Consider the following 16255-nt stretch of genomic DNA (forward strand, 5'->3'; position numbering starts at 1 on the left):
TGCTGTGCCAGACAGATCTGTACAGATTGCTAGTACCCTTTGTTTTTGCAAGTTTTCCTTCAGGGTTTTTTCTTTTTAGATTCTTCTTTACTTGTGTTTTTTTGTGTTTACCAGTGTTTTTTTTTTGTGTGCTCAGGCCTCGTTGTTTTTGCCAGCTTTTGTGTCTTCAAGTGCCTGAGTTTTTTCCATGTGCTTAGCTTTCATCAGATATTTTTCTACAAATGAGCCTGCTCCCTGCCTCCACTGCCTTTTGTATGCTAAACTCTTTTTCTACATGCCTACCAGTGACTGTCTCCCCTTTGGGATCCAACAAAACCAGAACCTAACAGACAACTAACTGTGTAAATGTTATATAATGTGGAGTAAGACATACTGTGAGGTAACAGTATCTATCAGAATGGACTACTGCCTTTATACATGTGGAATAGGTCATTCTGTCAGGTAGAAATATCTATGAGAATGGGCTATTACCTGTGTAAATGCAGTTAAATGTGGTGTGGGTCATTTTGTCAGGTTAAATTATATACCGTATATCAGAATGGAGCGACTCTCCAGCTGCCCGTATCATGATTTTACCGGCAGCGTTTAAAATGTTGTCTGGTGGTGGATCATACCACTGCGACAGGTGCCATCCAGCTGCAGTATAACGCAAAAGGTGACTTTTGCTGTTGGTGTCTGACATGAGAGTCACTGACCGAGCAGTGGTATTTTAAGAGTTGGGTATGAGAACAGGAAATAATCCCTCTTAATCATCACTCGTGACCCACGAGAGGTGTAGGAAGAAGTGTGCCCTCTATCTGTATTTTCTTATTTTTCTCTCATTTTCTGTGCTTGGGATGTTTATGGGTGTGAACCCTCACAAGCTCGCGTGCGGTCAGGGCTTTATTGCAAAGTAGTGAATAAATGCTGTAAGCAGCAGGCATCTAAAAGACACAGTGCATTAAAAACCCAAATATAGTGAGGTGGACTACCAAATGAGAGTGAATCTGAGGTTGCACTTTACTTTCACTTTCACTGGCAGGCACATGTACAAACACTAACCAATAATCCTGCATTGTATACCCTTCAAAAAGACTGCAATAGCCACTGCACTGACAGGAGTAAAGAAGGAAGTACACCAAAAACATAGGACTTGGGATGTTTTAAGATATGTCGTCATCATGTTTATTTTCCTAAACCTAACCACCAGTAACTTTACTTTCTTAAACTTAACCTACAGAATTTTACTTGCCCAAACCTTAAGATGCCCAGTCATATTTATTTTCATAAACCTAACCTTTTTGCTTGCCTTAACCTAACCTATGCAACTTTAGATTACGCTAATTTGTCAAATGTCATACTAACTGTTGTATGAGGATATGTTGAGTTGTTAATTTCTCATGACATTCAAGCAAGAGAGAAAGTTCAGCAAGTTTAGGGGTTTCCCCTGATGCATATGTTGGCACTAACGACAACTCTATCTTTCATAACAAAAAACAGCTCATTCTTCACCAGGGTCGCACAAATGTAGAAAGAACACTTTTTATTAGAACATAAATAATAATAAAAAAAACCCATTTTGACATTTACTCATATTTTCACATGAAAGTTTGCCTTTCACAAGTTTGTGCATAGTTTTTATGTTTAGTGGTTAAGATTTAGCTGTTGGTACCTCAACAAGAGAAACTGACGTTGCTCTAGTCCTCCTCTGTGTCCTCTCCTCCAGCTATACAGGACAGACGTCTGCTGAAAGCCATGCTCTCTGGTATCTCGGGCTTGCTCAGTCGCCTCCAGAATTCGTCCGTTGTGAAATAGTACATGAGTGGGTCCAGGCTACAGTTCAGGCTGGCCAGGCAAAGCGTGACAGGGTGACATCGCAGGATCAGGTCCCTGAGGGCACAGCTGCTCAGTGCATCTGCTTTGACTAGGAAGTCCAGGGGCATGGTGATATGGTAAGGAACAAAGCACACTAGGAAGACCACAGCACAGCTTAGCACCATCCTTAACGCCCTCCGCTTCTCCCCTCGGTCAGGAATCGCCCCTGTTGTGGGCTTCCGGAGGCTCCCAGCGGTCAGACAGGTGCAGGCTAATACCAGGATGAGGGGGATGATGAAGCCCAGCAGCTCGGCTAGGATCAGGAGGGCCCAGGCTGCTGGGATACTGACTGTCCTCATAGGCAGCTCTGAGAAACACACCAGCCCGCGTGATGCATTAGAGTACGGTTCACTGCTGGGGTTCCTCAGCAGAGGGAAGGGCAGGCAGCACAGGCACACTAACAGCCAGCCGAGGGCACATATTAACAAGTCTCCTTTCCTCCTGGAGGAGTTGTACCTCAGTGGACGCATAATGAGCTCACAGCGACGCACGCTGACACACACCAGGAAGTAGATGGAGGCGTACATGTTGACATACTTCAGGTAGAAGCAGATCATGCAGAGAGGATGGCCAAAGGGCCAGGTGTTGTACAGGTAGTAGTAGATCCGCAGAGGCAGAGACAGCACCTGAGAAGAGCAGAGAGCGTCAAGAGGAGCTACGAACAAACAAGGTGGTTGATACACACATGATTTGAATAACTATTACCAAAGCCTCATTTTAGTTTCAACGAAACTTGTGAATGCATCACTGTTTTTTTTTCTATATCTGGATACAAAATGGATCAAATGCAGGTATCTACTGGAGAAGGTTGGATTCTACTTGGTATTGGGTTATTTCAGATAAAGGAATTGCGTATTGATACGTCAGCATTAATTTCCTTGTGCAACACAAGCATGATTTAGGAAAAAAAAAATCATGGTTTGGCTCAACGTTCATATGGTAAGCAAACACCAGCCTACTGGGTGAAAGTCTGGGGGTTTGTTGGACCCATTCACCATCCCTCCCGCCTGCTCTATGAGGACTTTCGAACTCCTTACATTACCAGCACTGTTTCTAGCTAACACTGTTAATCATTGTATCATATTACTGAAATCACTAACGAAGTGGGGGTATTTGATGATTTGGCTATGAGAACGGGCTGGCCAAGCGTGTTGTAGATCTACGGTGGGCTAGGTGAAAATGCTAATGGTCCCCTGCCGAGCCAGTGTTTGGTTTGTGTGTTCTGGGCTACATTAGAAGGAATGGAAGCGCTCCTGTATGTAGGTATAAACCACTAATTTTAAGCTAAGGTAGTCACAACAGTTCTATTTTTAGGTGATTTCTCACTAAAAAATGTCTATAAATATTATATATAATTTCGGCAAATAGATGCCCCTAAATCCTAAACACTATGTTTTGTTCATGTATTGTTAGATGTCATTACAGCTGTGTTATATGAGATAATCAGCCATTCATTAACTGTTTCAACACCAGGTATGGATGATTCATAGTGGAGAGATTATAATTGTTATCAAATACACTGTAATATGTCCTTATATCTGCTTACAACTGCATAATAGAGTGCTATAGAACAATCTAGAAGGTGATCATGCTCATAAATGCTTGTTAGAGCGGATAAACTAAAGTGTTGTCGGTTAAACGGTTAATTGAAACAATAATTCATAGATCAGTCAATGATGAAAACAAACATTAGCTGCAGCTCCACCATCCACACAAGAGCATTTGTATAGATAGGAAATATCTATATTTAAAAGTTATTATATTAGATGTAATTAGATAAATTGATGGATTAAGAAACAGTTAAACATAGATACATACGTTATTAACTAGACTGTAAACCTACTACAACAATATGAAGTACAGAGGAGATTTAGGGCTTTTTACCTGCAGCAGGTCGGCCACAGCAAGGTTCATCATGAACACCACAGCCTTCTTGGTTTCTCTGATATAAACCTTGAACACCCAGAGTGCCAGCACATTACCCAGCAGGCCCGGTGCTAAGATCACACTGTACACCACCGCATACACACGGTGCTGGTACATCTGGAGATCTTCACTGATTTGACAGCTGTGGTTAGCAAAGTTCATCTTAAGCCTGTAACTGTAAAGACAAGTTGCCTTGTGAACTAAAAGGAAGCTTCAATCAAGAGAGCTGCTCGTAGTCAGGTGATGGCTGCGCTTCAGCGTCCGTAGTGTCCATTTTTGGCGAGGAGGAGTTTGTGCGTCTTTAAGCTGAAGTGTGTACAGTGCTGGTAAACTGTCAATGTTTCACCCTCAGTCCCGGGAACAAGGCATCCTGTAGAGAAAAGTCAACAGGACGATTTAATGTCTCTATAAATCAGCAGCATGTTTTGCATGTTGCACAGTCAGCTGTCAGGTTTTTGGACACACATCACATTGTGCAGCACTCATTCTCACACAATCATGCAAACACATTCACACCATGGCTGCAGCTTGTTACACCATCTGTGTTTACAGCACATTTCATAAAAAGTCATTTGCGTGTGATTGCAGCTCTTGCAGTGCCATTTACAGTAAATGTGCAAACCCACAGAGAACTTGATGCTACAGTCTCCCACGTAGTGCATCTCTACCTGCAGGGCAGCCAACAATATGCCAGTGTAAGCTGCCTCGGAGCGGGGCATCACTGAAACTGGTGCGGTTAGAAAAGTCAGGCCAAGCGCGTGGTGAATAGGCCAGACTGAGGAAATATAACCAATGACAGTTTTTGTGGTTTGCTCAGGTATAGAATAAGCGACACCTACGTTGCTAGTTTTTGACATTCACAAGAACACAAAAATGAAAGCAATTTAAGATTTTCAAAAAAGCCTTCAACCCAGTTATTGATTTTAACTTAGAATGGAAACACACAGTAACGTCTGGAGCTGAGCTACCCGCTTGTGGGTGTCATCCACCCACAGCTGTAAACATTAGTAGGTGTACGCTGGTTCAGCATGGGTTTCCTTGCTTTTATTTTTAATACCACACAATGTGAGCTATGAAGATTCATCCTTGATTTATCACTTTTTATATTGTAATTTGGTCTAAATGGAGAACAGGAAAAAGAATTGTTAAATTTGACATTTATTTATTTATTTATTTTTTTACAGAAGAGGCTTTTGAAATTATGATTTCATTCATCACATACCTTTAAATCTTTTGTTATCACTGGAGAGTTAACTATTTAGGACATCATGCTTAAGAAAGTTTCAATTTGACATTAATAGTATGTGTTCAACATCTGTCTTCATACTTTTTATGATTTGCTTTAAACATAGTCAGTATGTTGCTATTTTTAGTATTGAAAGGGTAATGATTTCTGCTACACCCCAGATGAGGTGTTTTCTGAGTATCATTATTATTCATGTCTTTCTTAACAGTCAGACATGCGTCGTCCTCTTCACGAGGTTAGTACATGGATCCTTCACTCAAGTAAAAAGTAACAGTACATCAATGTAAAGATAAATAGTAAAAGTACAGATGTGTTATCAGCAAAAATGTTCTTACAATATCAGAGGGAAAGTTGGCATTCTGCATGTGATGCAGCATTATAAATTACATAATTAGATGATCTGCTGGCCTGATAATGGCTTTTTTGAACCCAGTGATAGGTACAGGCTTCCAACTCATATCTGTATCTCTTACTGGATCACCAATGAACAGCCATTTCATGGGCTGACAACAGCCAAATATGCTGTCAATGCTATGTGAATAGCATTTTGCTGTTGTAGCTGGTAACCTAACTACCTCATACACTGTTAGTTAAGTCCAGAGATTGTCAGCCTAGGGATTGGGCCCCTCCAAAGGGTTACAAATATATCTGAGGGGTTGTAATGTGATTTACAAGAGGAACAAAGGAAAATAGGTCTTCATAAATTTATATTAAATTTTTGAACTTCTGACATGACAACGAGCCCCAACTAGCTGTTTTGTGTTTTTGTAGGAGGTTGTAAACCAAAAAGCTTGGGAAACACTGGTTTAATCTTCAACAATTTGTTTCCATCCAAGAAAAGGTGGTTGATTGATATTGAAAAGACATCTTTGCCAAAATTTCAACAATGTGAAATTTGGTTGAAAAACAAAAAGTGAAAAGATGACTTTGAAGACAACATCTTTAAAAAAAAATTTCAAATACTATTTTTTGGCTTAGCCCCAATAAACAGCATCCATGGATGTTACATTGTTAAAGGAAAACATTGCTTTGACTCAAAAAAGCTAGTGCCTGGGCTGCCTTAAACTTTTAAGTTGACTTAATTTGAGAAGACGTTGACGAAGACGAAGAAGTTGAGGTAATATGTATGATTCAACTCAATGATTTATGTTTTTTTTAAGGACAGTCTTAATCTGAAAAGTAACTTAAATATAAAAAAAATAGTGAAATAAAAGGTACAATATTTACTTCTGACATGTGGTGGAATATATGTCTAAAATTGAAACACTCATATAAAGTAAATTCCCTTTACAACCCTGCCTAAGTACAGTATGTTAACAAGGAAATGAATTTTGAAAAAGACAGAGGGGATTTTTTTAAGAGATACAAATTTGTCCACAGCACTCTGGCCTCTGCTTCTGTTTGCCTTTTATCCCACTTCACTGCACTGAGAAACATCTCCCAGTGGACCCTCAGTCCTTTTAGCCTCACTGACCTTTGACCCATGTGTGATCGTTTTAGTGTGAATCGTCTCTCATTACTCTCACTTTTGCACGTACAATATGAAACCATCAGAGGCTGTCTGTCTACTCTTATATGTTCATTTAAAGATGGTCAACCACTGTTCTTTTATTTCCTCCTTATTGCAGTGGTGTTATGTGCAAAATGATGACCAATCAAAGCCAAACCTTACGCGATGTCCAGTAACTACACATCATCTTTGTGTGACATCATTGTCTGTCTTTGGGTCTCATTGATATTTGTTATATGAAAGTCCTGTGTTTCGATAAAGAGATGCAGCCCTACCTTAGGATTCAGCAGTTTTACTCAGCAGATCAATGGAAACAACATTTTATCCGCTGTGATTCATCCGTCAGTGGGTTTGTTGGCGCCTTACAGCCTTTCCGCTCAGACACGACATCTTGCCTCGTGTATCAGCACCCAAAATGTTAGTGGTCTGCACCCAGGTCCCTCTACGTGTGCTGTGCCAACACACAAAAACATGTCATGATCCACCGTCCCAAATACACAAACAAATAGAGGAACAGCCTGACGCTGGCCTACAGACACACATTCACACCCTCAACATAACAGGCATTCCTCATGTTGGAGAAACATGCGAGATCCCCCATGAGGCCACATGCTGAATGCTTCCAGCTGCCTCTCACACAAAAGCTTAAACTCTTTTTAAAGGAATGGACAATTGATATCTCACCTCTGTCTTTGAGCTCGAGGCTGTGTTGCATCAAAAAGCCGGAGGTTGAAGCATCAGCGGACACACATGCCATCCCTTCTCTCCTCCCCCTGTAACAACATTAACTTTCTCTGTCCCTCCCTCTCTCTTCCTCGCTCTTTTTTCTCTTTCTGCCTCTTGTATCTAATTTCTACCGATTATAACCTTCTCTCATCTAAAGTTATTTCCTGTTTTGGTTTCTAACTGTTTTCTCACTATACTGTATCTGTCTGTCAGTGTTTCTGCTGCACTGGGGGTTTCAACATTCACAAGGCTTCCTGTGAACTTGGGGGTGTGGTTTACAAGAATTTCTGACACCATTACTTCTGCTATTATGGGTTTTTTTTACCCCCCGTGTTGGTGACATTGATCATCTATGTGTGTTCGCTTTTTTCGTTGACAGATATATCTGACTGAGAATCAACATTTAAAGTAGAAACAGAGAGTTTCTTTTCTGAGCCTCTGATTTTAAGGCTGTGGTCGGTTTCTTTTTCTCACATATTTCTCATCTCAGTATTTTCAGTATCTAAATAGCTGATGAAGTTTAATGCAATGTATGACAACAAGAAGTGGCTACATTTTGGTGGATGAATCACACAGCTGGCATTTCTTTCTTAGGTGGGCTGAACACATTTACCCAGGGGTTGGGGGTGGCCACAGAGTTGGTGCAGACTTTAGTTTAGCAGATGCAAGAGGAGGTGGGTGGGGTGGGGGGTGGGGGACGGACTTTGTCAGTTTGAGAGCCGACCTCAGAGCCTGGCAGTTACAAAGCTACTGCAGCTCCTGCCAACTGTCTTCACCACTTTGCATTGAGAGGAAATACAGCGAAAATTAGTTGTAACGTGTTTTCATTTGCATCATCATCCAAAGGAAACTTCACTGTGAAGCTGCATAAACATCACAGCACCACATGAGACAGACAGCGATTTTATTTACAGAGCATTTACATACAGCACTGATATTTATCATATAGCTTATATAGAGTTGTTGCATTTTTACAGTAAGATCAACAACAAGCTGTAGCTTATTTACACAATGCCACTGTGATGATATTCACATTTATTAGTGTGCACACACTCATTATGAAACACACATATCGTTTCAGTAGCTGCTTGAAGATTTGTACAAAAGCGATGTCCTCTGGGAGGTTTTTCACAGAGGTCAAAGCTCTTTAGGTCAGTTTGTCACCTGACAGCTGTGACATGTGAAATCATATCATCCAAATTGGATCTTGTCAGTCTGTTCACAAGAGATCTGTCATGTTTAGCTGTGTTATTCCCCTGAGGATAAAAACAAATCAGCTTTTGGTTAATGCTACTCCCTGTCCGAGCAGCTACTCTCCATGCTCATCAGTCTGTGCTGTGTGGGACGCCGTGTCGGCGAGCTGATCGGGGAGGAGAGGAGCGAGGCGGTGAAGGAGGAGGTGCGCCTGGTGAGGTGCAATCTGAACTCTGCATTTAGAAAGTAATAAAGCAGAGGGTTGAGGCAGCAGCTCAAGCTCGCCAGGCACAGAGACACCGGGTGGAACTGACGCACGGCCAGCCTCGTTGCACAGTGGGACACTATGTCCTGCGACACCATCAGGTAGAACAGGAAGTTGAGGTGGTAGGGGGCAAAGCAGAACAAGAAAAGGGCCGTGCAGCTCAGAACCATGCGGAGAGCGCGCCGCTTCTCTGCATTTGTCTGCTTTTCATGATATTTATCCGTGTTACCGTTGGAGGTGACTGACTGGATTCGGCTGCGTGCTGAGGAGTTGAGTGCAGTTGAGTTTTGCTGATCATTGCTCTGTTTTTGGTTGAGGGAGTGGGCGATGCGGATGGAGCTGAAACTGATGCAGGCTAAAGGAATGATGAAACCAAACATCTCAGCCAGAGCCATCATGGTGACCGCCAGAGAGAGGGGCAGACGACGCATGGGCAAGTCTTTAAAACAGCCAGCTCTGGTAGAGCTGGGACTTGAGACCAGCCTGAGTCTGCTGGGGCTCATACTCGAAAGTGGCGTGTGAAATTTGGTGTAACTTAAAGGATTCTGGGTAGAAGTGGCATCCAGTGAATAGCTCATGTTGTAGACTGTGGTCTGTGCACTGATGCTGGGACTGGCGGAGCTGCTGCTGCTGCTCCGCATCAGGATGAAAGGAGAGCAAGCTAGACCAACCACCACCCACACTATGACACTGATGAACAAGTCATAGCGACGCCTCCAGCGGCGAGCGGAGAACGGGTCGAGCAAGAATACACACCTCTGTACACTAATACACACCTGCAAACAGAAAAATGTATTAACATATGACTATTATAATTGATGGCTGAGCTGGTCAAGTTCCCATGCTCCTTCTAGTGTCCTGATTGTAAATCCAGGATTATTTTCGCTTTAATGCCCACTTACCAAGAACACAATGGCAGCATACATGTTGAGGTATTTGAGGTAGAAACAGAACAAGCAGACGCCTCGTCCAAAGGGCCAGGTGTGTGTGAAGTAATAATAAATCCTGAGGGGCAGAGAGAGAATGTGGGCCAGGTCTGCTAATGCCAGGTTTATCATGAAGATCACCGCCTTGGTCTTCTTACTGTGGAGCAACATGCAGAAGAGTTAGCCAGAAAGAGTTTAACGATACATTTATGTTCTGCATGTGTGCCTGTACTTGTACTTACTACATAGTGAGGACTGGTATATGTTTTAAAAAGAAATGAATGAGGACATTTTTATTTTCTTTTTGCTCCCTCAACAGCCTGTTTTAGGGTCAAGGTTTGGTTGTAAGGTTCAGGTTACATTTAGGCTTAGGGGTAAGAGTTGTGGGTTAGTAACACATTCTCCTCCCAACTCATCACATGTTGCAGCTTTGTCAGTGGACTTCTGCCTCTACATATTTTGAGTTAGGTATCCTTGTGCGTCTGTTGTTACACTACAGGATGCCGCTATCATGATGTCAACACATGCACATGTTTGGATGACTTGGTACATGGTCATGTTTAGGCAACAACAGCACGAATAGTTAGAGCTAGGCGACAAAGTCTCGAATGGTTAGGTTTAGGGCAAGGAGGCACTTGGTAAGGTGTAGAAAAAAAAATTGTATTCAAACAGGAAGCAAAAACCGGACTCCCGCATCAAAGTCCGGGTTTGCCGGGCCCATTGACCTTCCCCTCCTGCCCGCCCTATAAGCGCCCTTGCACTCCTTATATTATGTCGTTACCAGCAGCGTTACAACTACAACATCCGCATGTGACAGGTTCCTTCCCACCACGTTCTCAAGTGACACTGCCCATGCCATGGATGTATTAAAGTGAAGACTGGATACAGACATTGGGACAGGGCCTCGTTCATTCCTATGAGAGCTTCTCACTGGCACAGAAAGCAGAAAAAGCTCTCTTTCTGGGTTTAGAAATGTGTAAAATACTCGGATGTACTGGCCCACAGAGCATGTGTAGTAGAGCTTAATGGCAGCCGAACACGGTCAAGTGTGCCTGAGCAGGTAACTGCTGCCAACTACCAACTTCTGGATTAGCGCCTCAGAAATCTAATCTTGCTGCTTTTTTAAACTTTCAAAATGTTATCAAACTGGATGGTTTACATCTAGACAGGGATAGAAGACGTTTCTCGGGGGTTTTGAAGCTCACAAAAACATTTACAGACGTCTCTTTTTCAATGTTAGTCAATGGCCAGTGTGCATCATGTGACTGTCCCGAACAGTGTAATTCCAATTTTGGCCACTATGTAAATTTTGCATCAATGCCTGGCGCACATCTTGGGGGCTTGGCCCGTGTGCCCATCAGGCAGGCGTGGCAGGTGCTGTTTGGTCATCCTGGGGCACATAATAATACTGCAACCATTTCTGTCTGGCTGCATTCTCACCTGATGCCGGAAGCTTCTGACAGCTTTCCATGAGCATACAAAATGTATAAATCAAAATAGGCTGGAGTTAGGCATTTATATGGGTTTGGGTTAAGGTTGGGATAAGGGGCTAGAGAATGCATAATGCAAGGGTCCTCAAAAAGATCTAAATACAAGGTATTGTGTGTGTGTGTGTGTGTGTGTGTGTGTGTGTGTGTGTGTGTGTGTTTTACCTTATGTGTCTGCAGAGGACCCAGAGAGCAGTGGTGTTGAGCAGCAGCCCGGGGATGAAGAGCAGCAGGTAGAAGTAGGTGTACATTTTGTCCATGCGCTGGTCCCAGCTGGTCATGTTGTGTTCACATTGTGAGGAGGAGGAGTTAGCCAGGGACTTCTCCCACGCTCCTGACGTATTCAGAGTCATATCCTGCCTCACAATGACACTAGACGCATAACTTAACTGAAATGTGCTGTGATCAGTTCTCCATTATTTCACTCACACACCCTGAACACCTGAAAGAGAAAAAAGGAGAGTCAATTGGTGCTGTAGAAGCAATATTTTCTGACACAATATTTCCAGGAAATCCCTAATTTATTGTGATCATTTCTTAAAAAGATCCCCCTCATAAAAATTTCATAAGCTGTAAGTAATAGTGTTTTTACATTACTGAATAATGCTTTAAGGATCTGTTATAAGCTGCTGATGAGGATGCTTGAGTTGCTAGGTTGTGAAGAAAATCTCTTGGTTTTGAGAACAATCTCACACAGTGTTCGTCAGTAGCTGCTCTGGAGCTTTTGAGTGTATGCCATGGTCTTTCTCAACAGTTGAATCTTGTCCAGTAATGCTCAAATGTCCATTTTTTCTTAGTATTTTAAGGACTTCTACTGCACGTCAGTTTAAACATTGAAATTAAAAGTTCAGTTTTGAAATTGGAAACAGCAGTTGGCAAAACAATCTCTGTTTGCTGCTGTTTCCAATTTTAAAGCTGAACTTTCATTCTCATCTCTGGCAGGTGTTTATCCTCCTGTGGCAAAAAACAACTTTTTTTTTTTTATCTCACTGTTTAGTTTATCCTTCCCAATAAACTGTTGGAGCACTAACCTTCTGGAAACAGGCTGCAGGGCATCTGGACCAAGACCTAGCTTTAACAATTTCACATTTTCAAATCCAGACTGAATGTTTTTGGGTTTGTAACTTTGTAAAAAAGTCATCATGTCTGCTGTTTGTAAGGAAGTGGTTAATAAACGTGTCAAGAGTTTCACTTTCTAATAAGCCATCATGTTTTCTGATAAATATATTTTCGGACTGGGGCTACAGTTATTTTAATTGTCGATCAATCTTTCAAATATTTACTAATTTTGATTACTTGTTTCTATTATAAAATATTGATAATTGGTTAAAAAATGTTGATGAGAGTTTCCAAAAGTCTAGGATGATGCAATCAAATGTCTAGTTTTGTCCACAACCCAAAGATATTCAGTTCACTTTCAAAAAGGAATAAGAAAAAAATGTCACATTTCAGAATCTGGAATTAGAGAATTTTGATTTTTTTTTCTCATAAAGAAAATTACCCATATTGATTAATCAATTATTAAATCAGTCAGCATTTAATTTAATAGCTGACAATGAATCAAATAATTGTTGGAAATCATATATTTATATTGTAAGATTACAGAAATTATGCAGTGTAAGCAATAATAAATGTGCTCTCCTGCAGTTAACTGTAGAAAAAGGCTACAGTTATTCATTAACTATTTCAATAAAGGAGCACTCAACAGTCCATTAGCTGTAAATATTAATAAGTTGTCCATAAAGATATTTCAGCCCAGATGCAGTCTTTTTCCAGGTAAGTGGTCCAACAGTCTATTGAGTGATCTTCCTGATGAACTATGGGATAACTACAAACAAAAAGCATGTGGTCATGCTGGTGGATGATAACCAGTGGCAAGCAATATTTTTATATTTTATATTTGTTTTGTTTTTTGTAAGTGATGGCTTATAGCTGAATGATTTGTCAAATATTAATAAAGCAATTAGCTGCAACATACTCCCTTAATAAAGTGGTGAGCAAATATTGCATTAAATATTTTACAGAAAACAAATTAAATTCCTGTAGTTCACAAATGTAACAAGAATTTGCAGAAAGGGGACCTGTCACAGTTTTTGTATTTATAATCTACGTAGCTGAATCAAGGCTTGGTTTTCTTCAGGTATGACAATGTTTGTTTTCGTCTGTGCCATGTATATGCTAGGTGCCAAATAAAGCAGGGTAATGAAAAATACTGACAGAAAGTGTGATAAATCAGAAATGTCTCCGTTTGGCCAAAGACTGCAGCAGGAAATGTGTGGAAGCAGGACAGAGCGTTCACTCTACTTATCACTGAAGCATCACCCTTCCTTCTGCCATCAAGACCTTGCCACACCCTTCCTCTGCCAGCCCCAGAGAGGGAACAGACAAGTAACGACAGATTGCTTTTTGTTCGTTTTTTTGCCGCTTTCCTGTAATTTTCTCCAGTTTTGACTCATTTTGGCTGTTCGGTCTCTGTCTCTCACAGTCATCCAACAGATTGCCTCACAGTACCTGTAAAGTTAAGAGCTGTGTAACAGTGTGTCCTCAGACTTGATTTTAAGGAAGTATTACGCAGGTTGGAGGGAACTTGAAGGGTGAAGTGGTGACTTGCATTTTGTCAGCGTTGTCGTGTAAGAAAGATTATCAGTTTTAACAACTCATTTGTTTTTCGTAAAATCTAGTCCCTGCAAAAAACATTAGATAGTACTGCAGTGATAGAATTTTGCATGACAACAACAGCCATTTATTTATTTATTTATTTAACATATTAGGCATTATTTGAGTTTAATAACGCGTTTAACTTAAAACTCATGTATATACTGGTACATTATGACTGAATGACAAGTGACTGAGGACTTCACACCAAACCCCCTGAAGTCAGCAAATTGTAAAGCATGACTCTGACCACAAATGTTCAGACAAAGCACAGCAGTGTGACTGCCACACAGACATTATGTCTCTGAACAAAAACTGCATGATTACCTTGTGCTTCGTCTGTTGTCTCCTTAAATGATATGCAGGGATGGAGGTGAGAGGTCAAAGACAGAAGTCACCAACAGTGACCACATGCTCCAGCAGCTTCAAACTTCTCTGCAAACAGCCGCCTGACGCACAAATGCACTCTCCTCCTCAAGCTGTACAGCGGCAAACAGGGTCAACAGCAAACCTTCTTGTCGCGCTGAAGTAGAAGGGACCTGTCTGTAAGTGTGTTGATGTAAGCAAGTCAGCCCTTTGCTTACCAATGATGTGGTTTCTGCTTGAATGAACGAGGTGGTGGCGTCTGGTGTGGGCTGTTCTCGGTTTCTAAGGTATTGTGATGAGGGGAAGGGGAAGCGCTGCCCTCACGCATGTGAGTGTTTTTCTACCGTTTGTGACATCACTCAGCCCCTAGCAACTCAGCCAAAACTTAAAATGCACAGAGTTTGGCACACAGAGAGGGCGGTTAAGAAGTGTGTGGTTAAGAAAACAAAAGGACAGCACTTACTAATAGAGACATTGAGAAAGACAGACAGACAGGGAGGCAGATGTTTGTTCCTCTTATAGATAAAGTATTGAAAATGCAGGCGATCTGGTCAGAGAACGCAGCAGCAGCAGAGTGTCGGGGTGTACAGATTGTGTCTAGACTGCTGTATGGTATTGTACAGTGAATTAAGTGTCAATCTGCATCCTGCAATATTTGAAGGTAAAAACTGCAATTATCTGCTTCTCCTATCAGATGTACTTCCTGTTTTAAAACTGATGTTTATCAAAACATAATTCTGCATTCGTAGATTTGTGTGTAGATGTTAGATGTTTCATGGTTGCTTCTGTCCTCTTATTTTATTTTTTGTTGAGGTTACTGGTAGCGAGATGTGGCATATTTTCCACTTTGTGATGCACTTGTGGTTTCAGTTTTGCAAAGAAAGAATAACGTGCCTCTAAAATGAAAAACCACAGTTGAACAAAATGGCAGCGCTTTAATCGTCCTTTTAGTTTCACACCACCCTGTACACGTGAAGTCACACCCAGAGAAATGACACACTGACAGGTTCCCAGGCGGCTGCCAGGCACCTGCATGTCCTGCATGCGACTTTGGAGCTTCCTGTGTTGCTGCAGTGTGGTTTGAACTCAGCACACACAGTTTAGTTTAGAGCCAAGACACACGGGTTGATAAACAGCACACATGTTGAAGTTAGACTAACACAATAGTGAACTGCTGGTGGATTCTGGTGTAAACTTTCTGTTCCAACTTATGGCCACTAGAGGTCAGAACAAGCCAATACTCAAGTGTTTCCTCACAGTGTGCATTTCTTCTTCCACGATTTCGAGGGCAGATTGCTCCACTGAAGGACACATTTGAAGGGCTGGATGTCTTCTGTTGCAATATTTTGTCACATTCTTGACATGAACCACTTGAGGGGTAAAGGCCAGTTCTTGGATATTTTTCAACACTCCCTCCTTTCTTATTTCGTGCTCTTCAGTGTGTCTCTCCACTCCAGTATATTAGGCCTCCTCTCTGCTACCCTTGACCTCCAAATCCCAGAAGAGTCCATTCACTGTTGTCTTTCTGTCTCCGCTGCTGGATGCACATGGGCACATCACTCACACAACCAGAGAACGCGACTAGAATTACTTGATTTTTTTTTCTCTCTCTTCACACTCTGTACATACTTGCAGCTGGAGGTAAAGAGGTGTAAGACATTGCCAAGTAAGGCGATGAATCTGTAACTCTGCATGACTCTATGAAAGAATGGGTAAACAACTTGCGCTGACAACTTGTATAATGTCCCAAGCTGCTCTCCAGCAGGAGTCTATAGTATGCATACAGAAACATATAGACAATCCTGCAGCTGGTCATTACAGCAGTTCAATGCACTGTCATTATTAATGACTAACACACAAGCAAGCCAGGAGCATGCCAATGTGACACAGTCCCAAAACCTCTTTACGTTGTCTTTTGTTTTTGTTCTGTGCAGTTTACTAGCTGTCAATTAACAGACACTCGGCTCTTTTCTTGTCTCTTAACTGTCTTGCCCTCTGAGTTTAAGGAATACTTCACACAAAATAATCATTTGTATGCCAATTCCTCACCCCATGTTACATTGAATTTTGAAGAAAAACTCTTTTTTCTGGCATGCTTTC

At 41.6% G+C, this 16255-nt stretch overlaps 2 protein-coding genes across 2 annotated transcripts; both read right to left on the reverse strand.

Moving 5' to 3' along the window:
- Nucleotides 1–1507: 1507 nt before the first annotated feature.
- On the reverse strand, nt 1508–7483 carry gpr174 (G protein-coupled receptor 174). Its single transcript, XM_042492874.2, has 4 exons — nt 7221–7483; nt 6812–6987; nt 3739–4150; nt 1508–2480 (listed from the first exon to the last, which is right to left on the reverse strand). The coding sequence occupies exons 3-4, from the start codon at nt 3940–3942 to the stop codon at nt 1677–1679; spliced, it is 1008 nt and encodes a 335-aa protein (XP_042348808.1). The 5' UTR covers nt 3943–4150; nt 6812–6987; nt 7221–7483; the 3' UTR covers nt 1508–1676.
- Nucleotides 7484–8149: 666 nt separating this feature from the next.
- p2ry10 (P2Y receptor family member 10) lies at nt 8150–14447 on the reverse strand. The gene is made up of 4 exons (XM_088081333.1): nt 14117–14447; nt 11300–11576; nt 9624–9804; nt 8150–9497 (listed from the first exon to the last, which is right to left on the reverse strand). The coding sequence occupies exons 2-4, from the start codon at nt 11485–11487 to the stop codon at nt 8553–8555; spliced, it is 1314 nt and encodes a 437-aa protein (XP_087937459.1). The 5' UTR covers nt 11488–11576; nt 14117–14447; the 3' UTR covers nt 8150–8552.
- Nucleotides 14448–16255: the final 1808 nt, after the last annotated feature.

The sequence above is a fragment of the Plectropomus leopardus genome, chromosome 8 (genome assembly GCF_026936395.1).
Source record: "Plectropomus leopardus strain MGB_pleo_1.0 chromosome 8, ASM2693639v1, whole genome shotgun sequence".
Classification (NCBI taxonomy): domain Eukaryota; kingdom Metazoa; phylum Chordata; class Actinopteri; order Perciformes; family Serranidae; genus Plectropomus; species Plectropomus leopardus.

What these genes read in the sequence shown, in the direction of transcription:
- gpr174 (XM_042492874.2), bottom strand. Translation starts at nt 3,942, where the DNA reads ATGAACTTTGCTAACCACAGCTGTCAAATCAGTGAAGATCTCCAGATG. An exon ending in CTGTGGCCGACCTGCTGCAG is followed by an intron (nt 2,481 to 3,738) that starts GTAAAAAGCCCT and finishes TGCTCTTCTCAG; the next exon opens with GTGCTGTCTCTGCCTCTGCG.
- p2ry10 (XM_088081333.1), bottom strand. Translation starts at nt 11,487, where the DNA reads ATGACTCTGAATACGTCAGGAGCGTGGGAGAAGTCCCTGGCTAACTCC. An exon ending in GTCCTCTGCAGACACATAAG is followed by an intron (nt 9,805 to 11,299) that starts GTAAAACACACA and finishes GTTGCTCCACAG; the next exon opens with TAAGAAGACCAAGGCGGTGA. An exon ending in ATGCTGCCATTGTGTTCTTG is followed by an intron (nt 9,498 to 9,623) that starts GTAAGTGGGCAT and finishes TTCTGTTTGCAG; the next exon opens with GTGTGTATTAGTGTACAGAG.